The 14,776-nt window shown below is 41.8% G+C and overlaps 1 protein-coding gene across 5 annotated transcripts in view; it reads right to left on the bottom strand.

The window, feature by feature from the left end:
* NEGR1 (neuronal growth regulator 1) overlaps positions 1 to 14,776 on the bottom strand; it is an 839,131-nt gene that overhangs the window by 515,513 nt on the left and 308,842 nt on the right. For all 5 annotated transcript variants that reach the window (XM_073593743.1, XM_073593747.1, XM_073593744.1 and 2 more), the window contains exon 2: positions 8,460 to 8,692. In XM_073593743.1, coding sequence (XP_073449844.1) covers positions 8,460 to 8,692 — 233 coding nt within the window. The remainder of the gene's footprint in view (positions 1 to 8,459; positions 8,693 to 14,776) is intronic.

Here is a 14,776-nt window from a genome sequence, read left to right as displayed (position 1 = left end):
GCAGATTAAACTTCAGCTTTAATAATATACAGCTGTATCCACGATTAGATTGTCCTCAGGACGTCTTTTGGAAACAACATTGAAATAGTGCGATTTCATCTGTCACTGGCACACAGTTTACCTGATATATACAATATCTTAAGTTTATCCGTGGTAAATACTATTGGAAGCCAGGCCTGGGTAACCTTATTATAACAATCTCTGCCGCTCAGTCCGAGAGAAAAGGCACATCCTGCGTTCCTGCCAGGGCGTCTTAATTGGCTGTGTGTGCCAGCACTGGTTGCCAGGCATGCCAGATCTTTTAAAAACAGATAAATTGTTTGTAGGAAAAAATATGATGTTGGATCTGCTGTGTTTTCATCATTACCGGATAAGCAGAAAATAACAACAAATTGTAACATGTAAAGAAATAAACAGCGCTAATAATGGCGCATCAAATCTTCTTCACACATCGGGGATAAAGAAGAGAAATAAACAATCCCTACATAAATCTTAACGTTTTTATAACTTTAAAATGTACGACGGTGGGCCTATATATCAATGAAAGTTGCACTTTGAGTTTAAAGCTGAACTCCGGGAACAAAAATGCTCATTTATACATTTTCTTCCATAGTCACAAAAGATATAAATCCAATTTCTGTTCAAAAATTGCCTTTGCAAACCCAGGTATTACTTTGTTAACCACTTGCTAGCCAGGCCTATTCTGACACTTCTCACATAAATTTAAAAATAATTTTTTTAAATAAAATTACTTAGAACCTCTAAATATATATATATATATATATATATATATATATATATATATATATATATATATATATATATATATATATATATAAAAATTATATATATATATATATATATATATATATATATATGTGTGTGTATATAATTTTTTTTTGTTTTAAGCAGAGGCTCTTGAGAATAAAATGTTGTTGCAATTATTTATGTCACATGGTATTTGCGCAGCCGTTTTTTTAAATGCAATATTTTGTGGAAAAAGTACACTTTAATGAATTTTAATGCACAAATAGTTTCTTAGACCATAGAGATGGTCGGGAAAGTTCTGGTCTTCGGTCATCTCTATGGTAAGCAATCCATAGTTCCAAGCTCCCCATTGGAACGGGAGAGTCCAGGAAGCCTGGGAAGGCGCAACATGTATAGGCGATTCAGCAGCTATTTAGCCGCTCAGATCACTTTTACTTTATTCAGCATCACCTTCTGAACATATTAACGTGGAAGTCATGACTGCAGCTGCAGCGATGGCCCTGGTAAAAAAATCACTTCAACCAGAGGACATATGGGTACATTCGTTTAAGGTAACTGGTTAAAGTAATGGTGACATCATCAATGTGTTGTGCATAGGCTGCCTGCAAAAAACTACAGAGGCGGAGACAAGACCAGTCACCTTGCACAAGGAGGGACCCAGCAGGCTCCACCCACCACAGGCTGCCTGCAGAAAACTACAGGAAGGGGCGGAGACAAGACCAGTCACCCTGCACAAGGAGGGAGAGCAGCAGTGACTGGTGGGAGGGACCCAGCAGGCTCCACCCACCACAGGCTGCCTGCAGAAAACTACAACTACAGGAGGGGGCGGAGACAAGACCAGTCACCCTGCACAAGGAGGGAGAGCAGCAGTGAGCGGTCTTTATTACAGGAAGCTCCTGCACAGAGGGAAAGTCTCAAAGTGGATTACTGCACAGATTTAGGAAGAAATACACAAAGTGCACCAAGATTTAAGAAGAATTCACATGACTCTTGTATTTAGACTAGTTCAACTTTTAGGCCTCATGCACACTGGACATTATATTAATGTTATAAAGATGCCAGTAGCTTTGTGGTGAGTTTTTCAACGTTTTTGCAATAGCGGTTTTAGCGTTTTTCAGCGTTAGCGTTTTTTTTAATCAAAAACATTTAAAAAATGCTGGCGAGCCTCGTTTTTGAGCATTTATCAGCGTTTTTTGACATTAGAGTGTTTTTACAGCTGAAAAACTCCTCTCAGAACCCACTAGTTTTGGTTTTTTTTACAGCCAAAAAAACTCCCCAGCCAAAAACAGTTGATAACAGCCTACGTGTGCATGGACACATAGGATAACATGCTGGAGAGTTTATTGACTATGAAAAAAAAAACATCTAAAGCCAAAAACAGCAGCTGTAAAAACATTGGAGTGCAGGCACCATTTTTAGTGCTATAGCGCCTGTAAAGCGCCTCAGTGTGAAAGGGGTCTAAAGAATTCCTTCAGGCATCAGATGAAAATTCTATGGATTCAATGTCCGCTGGCACCCACGGATTACACAGGACACAGGCAGAACGACAATCTGCCTATATAAACATTCTCTCAGAAGGGAAGGGATTGATCCTGTGTTTCTGCTAAGCAGGAAAACGTATCTTTGACTTCCCCTAGTCAAAGCACCTCCCCCACAGTGAGTAAGCACAACCTAGGCACACAGTTAACCCTTTGATCGCCCCTGATGTTAACCCTCTTCCCTGCCAGGGTCATTCGTACAGTGACAGTGCATATTTTTTAGCTCTGATCACTGTATTAGTGTCACTGGTCCCCAAAAAGTGTCAAAGTTAGGTGTGCGATTTGTCCACCGCAATATCGCTGTCCTGCTATAAGTCGCTGATCGCCGCTTTTATTGGTAAAAGTAAAAAAATAATTGAAAATATCCCATAGTTTGTAGATGCTATAACTTTTGCGCAAGCCAATCAATATACGCTTATTGGGATTTTTTTTGTACCAAAAACATGTAGCAGAATACATATTGGCCTAAATTGATGAAGAAATTAGATTTTTTACATTTTTTTATTTGATATGTTTTAAAGCAGAAAATTAAAAAAAATATATTGTTTTTTTTCCAAAATCGTTTTTTTTTTTTTGTTTATAGGGCAAAAAATAAAAACCGCAGAGGTGGTCAAATACCACCAAAAGAAAGCTCTATTTGTCATACGACGGCGCAATTGTCAGTTGAAGTAAAACAGTGACGTATCTCAAAAAATGGCCTGGTCAGGAAGGGGGGTAAAACATTGCTGGTTATTAACTAACTCACTAATTAACTCAAAACTGATAACCTGTAAAGGCTTTGAAAGTGTCATATGGACAATTTTAGTACTTTAATTTCCACCATTTCATGGGTGTGCGAAATTTAAAATCTTGACATGCTTGGTATCTACTTACTTGATGCAACATCATAACTTTTATTTTGCCAAAGCATTTAGTATGTATTTGTGTTTGTGTGCGCTAAAATGTTGGTGTTTTTTTTCCTAAAAAAAATTAGTGAGTGATAAATGGCTGTGCAAATATCGTACAACATTGCTATTTTATTCTCCAGTGACTCTACTTTTAGAAAATAATGTTTGGGGGTTCTAAGTATTTTTCTAGCAAAAAATGCTGATTTTTAACATGTGTGAAAAATTACAAAATTGCCCCTAAGTGATAAAGCACTTAGTACATGTATTGATGATAAATTACTGTCAGGAACATACTTCCGAGTACCATGAATTGTAAGGGAGATGTCAGGACCCATGTGCATTTTTTTTCTCAATATAATCTGACTTCCTAACCGTCTGTTGGATGCCTATTCCACATTGGCGGAGCATATTATGGAAAATGCTCCAGACATTACAATGATCCAAGTGGAGGGCACTGTGCTATACTAACAAGAAGCTGAGCTGTGCTGTCACATGAAAATCTTATGTCTTGGCCTTTTTTCATAGTACAGTAAAGACTTATAAGAACAGAAGGTAGTGACATGTCTCATTCCATGCCAGAAAAACACTATGGGTTTGGGACCGCACTGAGTTTTACTGGCACTTGGTCACATCATTCATTGCTTGTCTTTTGCTCGCCTCTTGAGGGCCTAATGGCCTAGTCCGGAGAAATTTTTATACTAGCCGAAAAGCCTGCCTTGTGTTTAGTACTTGGCTCTTTATTTTCACCCATTTTACTTATACTGCACGTATTTTTTGTTTTTTTATGCACAGAAATTGCGAGTGAAGGTTTGTTAGGGGCTACTCTGATGTTGGAGAGAGGATTTTTGGCCTTTTTTCTCTTCCCGACTGAGGATCTTCCTTTGAGAGAGCCCTCACCAACTACTTGTAGGACCAGCTATGGCAAGTCCCTAAGGAACAGGGTCCAACGGGTTTTACCCTAGGTAAACCATAAAGTGCCTTGCCCCTGTCAGGAGCCTTTTCCTCTTCCCAACTGGGGATCTCTCTTTTGGAGAGCCCTCACCAAGTACTTGGAGGACCAGCTATGGCAGATCCCTAAGGACTTGCCGCTTTTTATTTACTTCCACTCATATGTACACTTACACTGCATGTTTTTTTTTTCCATGAACAGAGACTGCGGGTACAGGATTGTTAGGGCCTACCCTGATGTCAGAGAGAGGATCTGTGGCCTACGGGTCTTCCTCCTCTTCCCAACTGGGGATCTCTCTTCGGGAGAGCCGTCACCGACTACTTGAAGGACCAGCTACAGCAGGTCCCAAAGAAACGGGGTCCACCTGGTTTCAGCCTAGGTAAACCAAACAGTGCCATCCCTCTGACAGGAACCTGACAGCCCAGGTGGTTCAGGGATTGAGGCCCTTCCTCTTCGGAGGTTGGTCCAATACTGTGCACTTGTTTGTGTGGTTTTCATGGTTACAGTTTTTTTAATGGGGATCAACTTAACCCTCTACCACACAGCTCCAAAACCAAAAAAAAAAACCCAATATCCCCAAAACAGGAGGATTATTACTCATTTCAAGGCAGTGGGTGGATCTATGCAAATTATTTATTTACACCCCAATGGCCAGATGCACATCCCGAAACAGCTGGTTAATAGTGCAAATATAGTCTAATATTTTATAGCCATTTATTCCAAACTGCATAAGGCTGTTTCAGGCTTGTTGGTCATCTTCAGTGCAGTGTATGAGTGTATGGAAATCATGGCTTCTATGGAGTAGAGTTTGGGACCCAATGAGACAGCATATGGAAGTACTTTGTTGGGGGCACCCGCATTGGAATTCATGCATCTGGCTTCCTGAAAGGGGCCAGATGCATGGATGGGGGGTGGCAGCCATGGATAGGGGGCTCCCATGCGCCCTTAATGAACGCCCCTGTACCAGGGTATGAAGACTTTAAAAAAAGGGGGAAGTTGGGACTTTGAGTGAGGCAGTCAACATTGTGAAGGTAGATTGAATGAAAGTACAACTTTATTAATCATGAGTCCATAATACATCTAAAAAACAGTGACCACATACAAGAAGGACATTATAATGAATGTGATTCTCAAACTATTGACCCGCACATAAATATGCGCGCATACAATACAGGCATCAAGGGTACAACAGTGCATACCAACCAAGCGCCACATAGTGGTCTGAATGAAGAGGTTATGGCATACAATTAATTAATATATGTACATGAAAGTTCTGAACAGCATTGCAGCAATAATAAAATATATAAAACCATGGAGACCATGATGGATAAAGTTGATATTAAAAAGTAAAAAATTAACACATGTATCTCTATCCCTGTTGCCCGTATTGGGAACACTCATAAGGGGCAGGTGCTTGTGGGATATCTACAAAATATAAAAAATATAACTTAAAGGGTCTGATCATTATATTAGGGATGGAGGCACACTGCATATGAGCCTCATTTTAAACTCCCAAATTCCCCCTTTCTCTTTTGTCTGTACCAGGGTATGACCTAGTACAAGCTTCTTGTAGTCCCTGTACAGCAGGGCTGGAGTGTGATAGAAAGTAGTAGTACAAGGAGCCAATTAGTTCATGTGCTGACAAGGAACATGCTGATAGGAGCACTGTTTCCTTTCACTGCCCATTAACAGGTTGGGGTGGGTCCTGGGTGACCTGGGCTCAGTGGAAGAGGGCTGTATAATAATGATGATCATCAGACTGAGGACATCTATCGGCAAAAAAAAAAAAAAATGTACTACAGAGAAAATATCTGAATTAAAGGCAAATATTGCAGCAAAAGCTGGTTTTGCTATTTTATATTTAATGAGCTGTTCATTGTTATCCTGTTATTTTTGTCTGGAGCTCTGTTTTAGCAATGTGTCAATTAACTTGCAGCCTGCAGGTAAGGGTAGGGTTAAGTTCTAGCATCAGCTGAAGAGTTGGTTTAAGGAAGCAGAAAGCCCCACGCCAAAGACAAAACCTACTGTGCAAAACATTTCACAAAAACATTATTTTTTTTTTTTCTGTTACATAGAAATTAAATACCGCCTGAAATTAAAAGCAGCCTGCACTAGCTTACAACCCGCTGAGACTCGGTGGGATGCGAATTTACAATACAACTTCCTGTAAAATGCCACTTGTAAGCAGCAAGTACTATTTTGTCATAGACCGAATCTTCCTTTTTAACCGTCTCATTAAAACCGTATAGCGTTACAGCTAACTTTTCCAACTAAGTGAAACTTTCAAAGTTTGAAATTATACCCTCCAGATATTACAGCTAATGATGAAATAAATCATTAAGTAACTCTGCTGGAAGACAGTGTTAAACATAGCAACACAGGATATTGATGGCACATAAACTCCGGCAGGTCCATCCAGCCTGCCCAGCTTATTTATTAATAGGTTAGCCTCGGGGCTCTTTCACACGGCAATGGATCAAACTCACGGCACAAGCTAATGTATGTATTTCATATGGATTCCCAGGGTCAGGTAAAGGGTCAGTCCGCAGAACAATGATTTTTTTTTTTTGTTTATGGGGGGATGCAATCGAGTGGGATTAAATCATGGTGCCTCTCTACAAAAAGAGGAAGGAAGAGGAATTGCTCACCATATTGAGGCTGGGTTCACACTTATGCAAATTGAATGCAGGTTTCCCCGCATCCAATTCGCATGACAGGAGATTGTGACCGGCTCTCAATTGAGCTGGTTCATACATCTCCGGGGTGGCCACGGAGTGCTCTGCAGAAGGGTCCTGTGTGTCTTTGGCTCAGTTTCAGGTCCAAATTCAGACAAAAATTTGGACCTGATTCGCCCCTGTAAACAGGGATGCACCGGACCCCTTGTTGCAAGCCGCTCCGCATATAGTGTGAACCCAGCCTAAAAGCCTTGGAACAATTTATTGGATTACAATCTCACCTGGAGCAGCGTTACCTTTCTTTGGATCTATCTTCAAGTGGTTAAGTCTTTACAAAGGCTCCAAAAAAGGAATGAAGATGAACCCCTCACCATAATAAAAGCCTTGGAACAATTTATTGAGTCATCCAACAGACTACTCCATCCAATGTTCAAACCATCGAATGCGTTTCACTTGGTCAAGAACTTACTCATAGTGTTACAAGCTCCTTGCCCACTGAAGTGCGTTACTACATGGGATGGAGTAGTCTTTTTGATGGATGACTCAATAAATTGTTCCAAGGCTTTTAATATGGTGAGTGGTTCCTCTTCCTTCCTTTTTTTGGAGAGACTTAACCACTTGAAGACAGATCCAAAGAAAGTTAATGTTGTTCCAGGTGATTGTAATCCAATGGATCAAATGGACTGGGTGCTAGCCCCAGCTCGCCGCCACCACAGTACAGGAAAGGAAAAAGATGCGGCTGCACACCACCATAGATCCAATATTAATTTATTTATGTCAACATGACTGCCACCAAGACAAGAGACACGTTTCACACTTGACTCGTGCTTCTTCAAATTTGAAGAAGCATGAGTCAAGTGTGAAACGCATCACCTCTTCTGTGCCCCTTGTCTTGGTGGCAGTCATGGTGACATAAATAAATCAATATTGGATCTATGATGGTGTGCAGCCGCATCCCGCATCTTTTTCCTTTCCTTGACCACTTGAAGACCAGGATTTTTTCTGACATTTGTTGCTTACAAGTTAATATCAGTATTTTTTGCTAGAAAATTACTTAGAGCCCCCAGACATTATATATATATATATTTTTTTTTTTTTTTGCAGAGACCCTAGGAAACTAAAGGGTGGAGTACAGGTTTACAGCAACCTACGCGTTTCAGCTACAGAGTCTTAATAGTCATAGCTGAAATGCGTAAGCTGTGTAAGAGGCTGTGTACCTGTACTCCACCGGCATTAATAAATTCATTCATGTAGTATGTGCCAGTCTCTAAGGGCCAAAACACATTTAGCATGCATTAGCATGTTGTGGTGCCATTCATTCTCAAATGCACCCCAATGTTACCAACAATAAAAGATTAAGGACTCTTGAGATTATCGTTTTGTACTTTTTTTTTTATTAAATTTCACATGGATTTCTCAATTTGGGAGGTCCCTACTTTGTGAATACCCCCCCCCCCCCCCTCCGCCCCACCTGATTTTGTTGTATGAAAGGCCAAGGTCAATCCAGCACCTCACAACGACTTAAATCTTATTTCATTTAAAAGTTACCTTCACCCAAGACTGATGCTTTGGGTCCCTTGTTAAGACAACATACTTTATGTTAGGGTTAGCTACTACACAGAGAGCCCTGTACAACACATACCTTGAACGGTGAGTTGAACGTGCACTGTTCTCGGATTGTGTTCGGTTTGTACTGAGCATGTATACGGTCCATCGTCTGATATTTGCACTTTTTGTATCCGCAGATTATAATCCTTTTTGCTTGAAGCTGAGATTGAAACTCTGGGGTCCACTGACCACTTGTCGTTCCCCGCAAATATAATACTGGAACGGTTCAACCAGGCTCCTTTAGATGCTCCATCCTCCAGTATACACCTGTGGACAACAAAATACGAGTTATTGAGATTACATTCATACTACAAATAGTGCTGCTGAAGCTTCCAATGAAACAAAGAAAAGAAAAAAAAAAAAAACTTGATAGCATATTAAAGCAATGTACCAGCCAAAATAAAATAAAAAATAAAGTAAAAATGTTTTAAAGCGCTACAAAAGCCAATACATTTTTTTTTCATTTTTTTGGGGGTTTATTAACTTTCAAGATTTCTGCTTTATTCCAAGGTCAGTGCTCCCAATTTGTTCTTTTTAGCTTGAAATAACCTCGGCTTTTCCTCCAGATACCTAATGTTTTAAAGGTCTTTCTGCATTGCCTAAATAAAGTAATGCCAGAGATTGTTGATCCAAGTCAGACAATCCAAATACCCTAGGGGATCGGAATGCCTTTTTCTCCCCTGGTGGAGCAAAATAGACCGTGCTTGAGCCCACGTTTACATTGGGCTGATTTGGCATGCGATTTGCAAAGTAGTACAGGAACTACTTTTGGGAATCGTTGCGGCGACTCCGCACCGATTCGAACAGTGCCATTTCTGGCAATAGCCACCGATTTGGCATGCGACTTGACATGTCAAATCGGCGGCTATTGCCGGCAATGGCACCGTCTGAATCGGTGCGGAGCCGACTTTGCGGAGCCGCAACGATTACCAAAAGTAGATTCTGAACTACTTTTGGCGACTTCGGGGGCGATTTGAACAAACCCCTGAAGTCGGACTGCATTGCCGTTGTGAAATTTCTAACCCGCACCAGTGTGAACCTGGGCTTCAAGCTGAATTCCAGGAATTTAGCTACTTTGTAAAAACTGCAGGCATACCATGAATTAAAGTATTTGTTACCCCAACACTTCATATTTCTGCTATGTGGCTACTTACTATACCATGTACTTGTATGAGAAAGTCTCCTGTACTCTTTGTATTGCTTCCTTTGTGTGAAATCCCTGGTGTCCCCGCCAGTCCCTATGCTTTCCTATTAAAAACTGACCACACTACGTAGGAGAGCACACCATGATCAGTTCACTTTTTGCAAAGTTGCTGAATTCTTGGTTTTAGCTTTAAGGTTTTTTTTTTTTGCCTTCTTCTGGATCAACTGTGTGTATAGGGTTAAATTTATGGGCAGGGCTTTTTTTCTCAAAGGATAGGTGCAGGTACTCCCCTGTTTCGAGTCACCTTTTGTCTCCACCCCTACCCACCTCCTAACACCGTTCCTTGTTTCCTCATCCTACCCACCTTCTAGTACTGCCTCTTTTAGAGAATAAAGAACCAAATATAATTTTGAGGTGCTAAGAAATTAGTATGGAATGTGTTAATAACAAAAAAGCAATACATTAGATCCCCTACAACCAGCTACAATAGACCCCCCCCCCCCAAAAAAAAACAAAAGAACCCCAACAACAATGGACCCACCAGCAACAATAGATCCCCCAGCAACAATAGGCTCCAGCAACAATAAACCCCAACAACAATAGATCCCCAGCAACAATAGATCCCCAGCAACAATAGATCCCACAGCAACAATACACCACTTGAAACAAAATACCTCCCTTCCAGCAACAATAGCTCCACCCCAGAAAACATAGATCTCTCAGCAGTCAGCATCAATAGACCCTCCAGCAGCTAACAACATAATGCCCCTCCCTCAACAGCGGATCCCCCACCAGTAACAATCGACCTCGTCTACAAAAACAGACTCCCCAGTGACAATAGATCCCCCAGCAGCCAGTATCAATTGACCCTTCAGCACACTCCAACACACCTTGCCATTACATACAGTCAGTGCTGGAGGTGTTGGAACTGCGTTCCGCCACGTTCCCGCTGAAAAAAAAACCCTGTTTATGGAGGTTTTCAATTTATTTATTAAAGGAGAAGTACAGCCAAAGCTTGTTTGGCTGTACTTCTGTGGATCACAGGATTGCAGTTCGTTCTGCAGTCCTCTGACCGGCTCGGCTGACATCACAGAGCCGGTCCAGGCTCGGGAAAGATCAGGACCATATGGTCCGGATCTGCCCCCATACCTGGACTGGCATCGGACTCAGCCGCTCAGTGAGCTGTTGAGAGCCTAAGACGGCAACTCTTGCCCCCTCCACAGCCCAGCGCTCCAGTGAGGGGAATTTGGGTTGGAACGGGCCAGTGCAGACAGCTGGTGATCGACCGGCTCAGGGAGCCCTGTGAACCGAGTGATCATCGGTGTTTGATCATTTGGTTCACAGTCTTAGAGCCAGCGGGAGTCAGATGCAGCATTGGACCAATGCTGCATCCACCTAGGTAAGTATGATTCCAAAAAGAAAAACATTTCCATACTTTTCTCTCTTTTTTTTTTTTTGGTCAAACTAGATGGATGTATCTTTTTCAACCTGAAAACTTCTGACCAACATGAGGTCAATATAGTGGACCTATTTTCAGCAATGTCTACATTAAGGATTGAAACTTTGGTTTTGTGGGAATAAAATTGAGCTTCAGGTTTCCGGGTTTCCCCGTACATGTCTTGACACTGGTCTGATGACCAGAACTTGCTTGTCATCCCCTTCAGTAGAAAAATGTGACCAAATTACTTGGCCTTCAGCACTGGAGGGAGCCTGAATTGCCATATCCCTCATCCTCCTAAAAGCATTTTAATACTATTACTTTTCATGTATCCATTCCAGCAGGTCTTAGTGTTATGGTAACACTTGCTTATCGGTACTGTGCCCATTATTAAAGTAGAATTTAATCGCAACATTGAAATAAATTTATGCTAATTATCTTAACTGCCAAATTGTTTATAATTTGTTTATCCCCTTTTCTGCTCTAGACATTACTGCTAGGCAGCTTAGCTAGGTTAATGACCTTGTTTTGCTCCATCTCGCAATTCATTTTGGCCACCAGTTTGCTGATTAGACAGCCAAGTGCAGCAGAATATTTCTCTAAGTGGATGAGGTGGGGCAGAATGGTCACAATCTCCACCTCGTCCAATCATAGCATGCTTTGTAAGCACTGAAAAAAATGAATGGCGGTGACTCCCCCTGTGTTTGGACCGCAGATGAAAAAGGCGTTTTGCACAGATTCCATGCACAACCCAAAAGATCATGTATATCACAGTAATAGCGCCAACTCCTACAGTAATTTCCTGCTTCCTAAGCAGCCCATCGAGATATGCATACTTACATTGTACCAAGCTGGACCAATGTAAGTATGCAATACAAATAATTCCAGGGGTTCAGCATTAACATACCAAATAAAAAATGTTATTGTAATTATATATAATTTTATATCTGCCTAGAGTTTAGATTTGACCATATACATAAAGTAGGGCTGTCCTGCTTGTTTTCTATAAAGAGAAAAAAGTTCATAAATATGAGGGCACTGATTATCAGTGCCCTGATGATCAGTGCAGCCTATTAGTGCTGCCTATCAGTGCCCATCAGTGGCACCTATCAGTGCTCATTAATCCCACCTATTAGTGCTCATCAATGATGTCTATAAGTTCCCATCAGTGCAGCCTATCAGTGCTGCCCACCAGTGCTTCCAATCAGTGCTCATCAATGCCCATCAGTGCCCCCTATCAGCACCCATTAGTGCTGCCTATCAGCGTCACCTAGCAGTTTTCATCAATGCCATCTATCAGTACACATCAGTGGAGCCTATTAGTGCCTCCTCAATAGGACTCTGAGCTGAGGGCCTCTCTCTCATACAGCCCAGAGCCTACACTGACAGTTCCCCCTCCCTCCCACAGATGGGAGAAGAGAGAGCTGATCTGCATCTTCTCCTCTCGCCCCTCTCCTCCTGTGTGTACCGCCGAAAGTGTGAAGCCGAGCAGCTGAATGATTAAATTCATTATTGTCAATGAAAGGAATGGTGCCACATTGTCAGTCTGAAGAACAGTACCTTGTATTAGGTTGCGGAATAGTGAAAATCGTTGATATCAGGAGAAGGAATAGTGGTCCATCATTGGTGTCAGTGGAAGGTATGGTGCCCCATTGATGGTGCCCAAAGGCAAGCAAGGGGGTGCATCTGGCCCCTGGGTCACAGTTTGGAGACCACTGAGTTAGGGACACATTTTAAGGCATTATTATATTTAAAGAAAATCTGTCTCACTGCTGAGGAATTCGAAAAAGGCATTTTATTTAAAAAGTCATAAGCAAATTAAAGCTCACATCCATACAACCAGTGGATTCAGAGCTAAAGGTGGAAATTATATACAGGTAGGGACCTTTTAATGTACATTCCAAGCATGTGGGAAGCTGACGATGCCTTTCAGACCCCCTTAGTCAGGAAAGTATAAAGGTAGCAATAGCCGAGTCAGTGGTGGTTGTGTCGTCAGATGGTGCCCAGTAGAAGAGGACTTTAGTTTGTGGGGAGAGATCCATAGCTAAGGTGATGAGCTCAAGAGTTAAGTTCCCCCTTCAAAGAGAGCGGAATATTCTCCCTTGGGGAGCCTGACCTGGTGAACCTGGAGCTTAATTAGGAGAGAAAGCTGTGCAACCTCAATACAGTGGGCAATGGATTTCCCCAGGGTTTGCTAAACTGTGCCAAAAGGCCTGAAGTATACTGTATACCAAGAAGTTATTTGTTCGAGCAAGATAATGTGAAATTTACATTTTGGAAGTTAAAGTAATGGTTTTGTGCAGACAGGTTCAGTGGTTGTCTGGAAGTAAGGATAGATGATTGGGCTCTGTGTATGAATACAGTAGTTGGCACGGTAATGGTGGTGGAGCATTTTAATTTTCCTTCTCTTGGGCTGGGGGCCATGGTGCCCCAATGACCCTGATGTCGCAGTGTGGCTCAGGAGCAGTGGCCTGTAGCCACGAGGATTAGAGAGGCCTCTCAAAGTAAAAGTTCCGCTGTGACAGCACTGGAGCTGTGTCAGCGTGAGCCCTGAGGTATAGCTTTTGGGTTTCTGACACCCCAATAAAATAAGGATGAGTGCCTTGTGAGTTAACCACTTCGCATCCAGGCCATTTCTGACACTTCGCTCCTACATGTCAAAAATCATCATTTCTTTGCTATAAAATTAGATAGAACCCCCAAACATTATATATGTTTTTTTAGCAGAGACCCTAGAGAATACAATGGCAGTCATTGCAACTTTTTATCTTGCACGGTATTTGCGCAGCAATTTTTCAAACGCGTTTTTTTTTTAAAAAAAACAGTTTCATGCTTTAAAAAAAAACAAAACAGCAAAGTTAGCCAAATTTTTTTGCATTGTGTGAAAGATGAAGTTACGCCGAGTAAATAGATACCTAACATGTCACGCTTCAAAATTGCACACGCTCGTGGAATGGCGCCAAACTTTGGTACTTAAAAATCCCCATAGGCGACGCTTTAACATTTTTTACTGGTTACATGTTTTGAGTTACAGAGGAGGTCTAGGGCCAAAATTATTGCTCTCGCTCTAACGTTCGCGGCGATACCTCACATGTGTGGTTTGAACACCGTTTTCATATGTGGGCGGGACTTACGTATGCGTTCGCTTCTGCGTGCGAGCTCACGGGGACAGGGGCGCTTTAAAATTTTTATTTTTTTTTTTATTGTTAATTTTACTTAAAAATTTTTATTTTTACACTTTAAAAAATTTTTTTTTTTTTTGATCACTTTTATTCCTATTACAAGGAATGTAAACATCCCTTGTAATAGGAATATGACACGATCAGTCCTGTTTACAGTGAGATATGGGGTCAATAAGGCTGGGAAGCCTAAAATAAAAAAAAAAAATAAAACGATCGCCGCTTCACAGCCGAAGCGGCGCCGTTTTTTTGAATGCAGAGGCCGGGCGTGACGTCATAACATCGCGCCCGGCTTCCGAACGATCATAGAGACTCTATGGTGAACATCCGGCGCTGGCGGATCCGCTATCCAACTCACCGATCGCTGAGGTGAGTCGGTAGTAGCACCGGAGGGCGGCGGGAGGGGGGGACGTCCCCTCCCGCCGCCCGTAAGAACGATCAAGCGGCGGAACAGCCGCTATGATCGTTCTTATGGTGTACGGAATCGCCGGCTGAAAATGCCGGTATCTGAATGATGTCTGTAGCCTCAGACATCATTCAGATATAAGCCCTGAAAGTCGAGGACGTCATATGATGTCCTCCGGATGTCA

This window comes from Aquarana catesbeiana, linkage group LG07 (genome assembly GCF_042186555.1).
Source record: "Aquarana catesbeiana isolate 2022-GZ linkage group LG07, ASM4218655v1, whole genome shotgun sequence".
NCBI classification, from domain to species: Eukaryota; Metazoa; Chordata; class Amphibia; order Anura; family Ranidae; genus Aquarana; species Aquarana catesbeiana.
The sequence above is the reverse complement of the archived record's forward strand: the minus strand, read 5'-3'. Positions and strand labels throughout refer to the sequence as shown.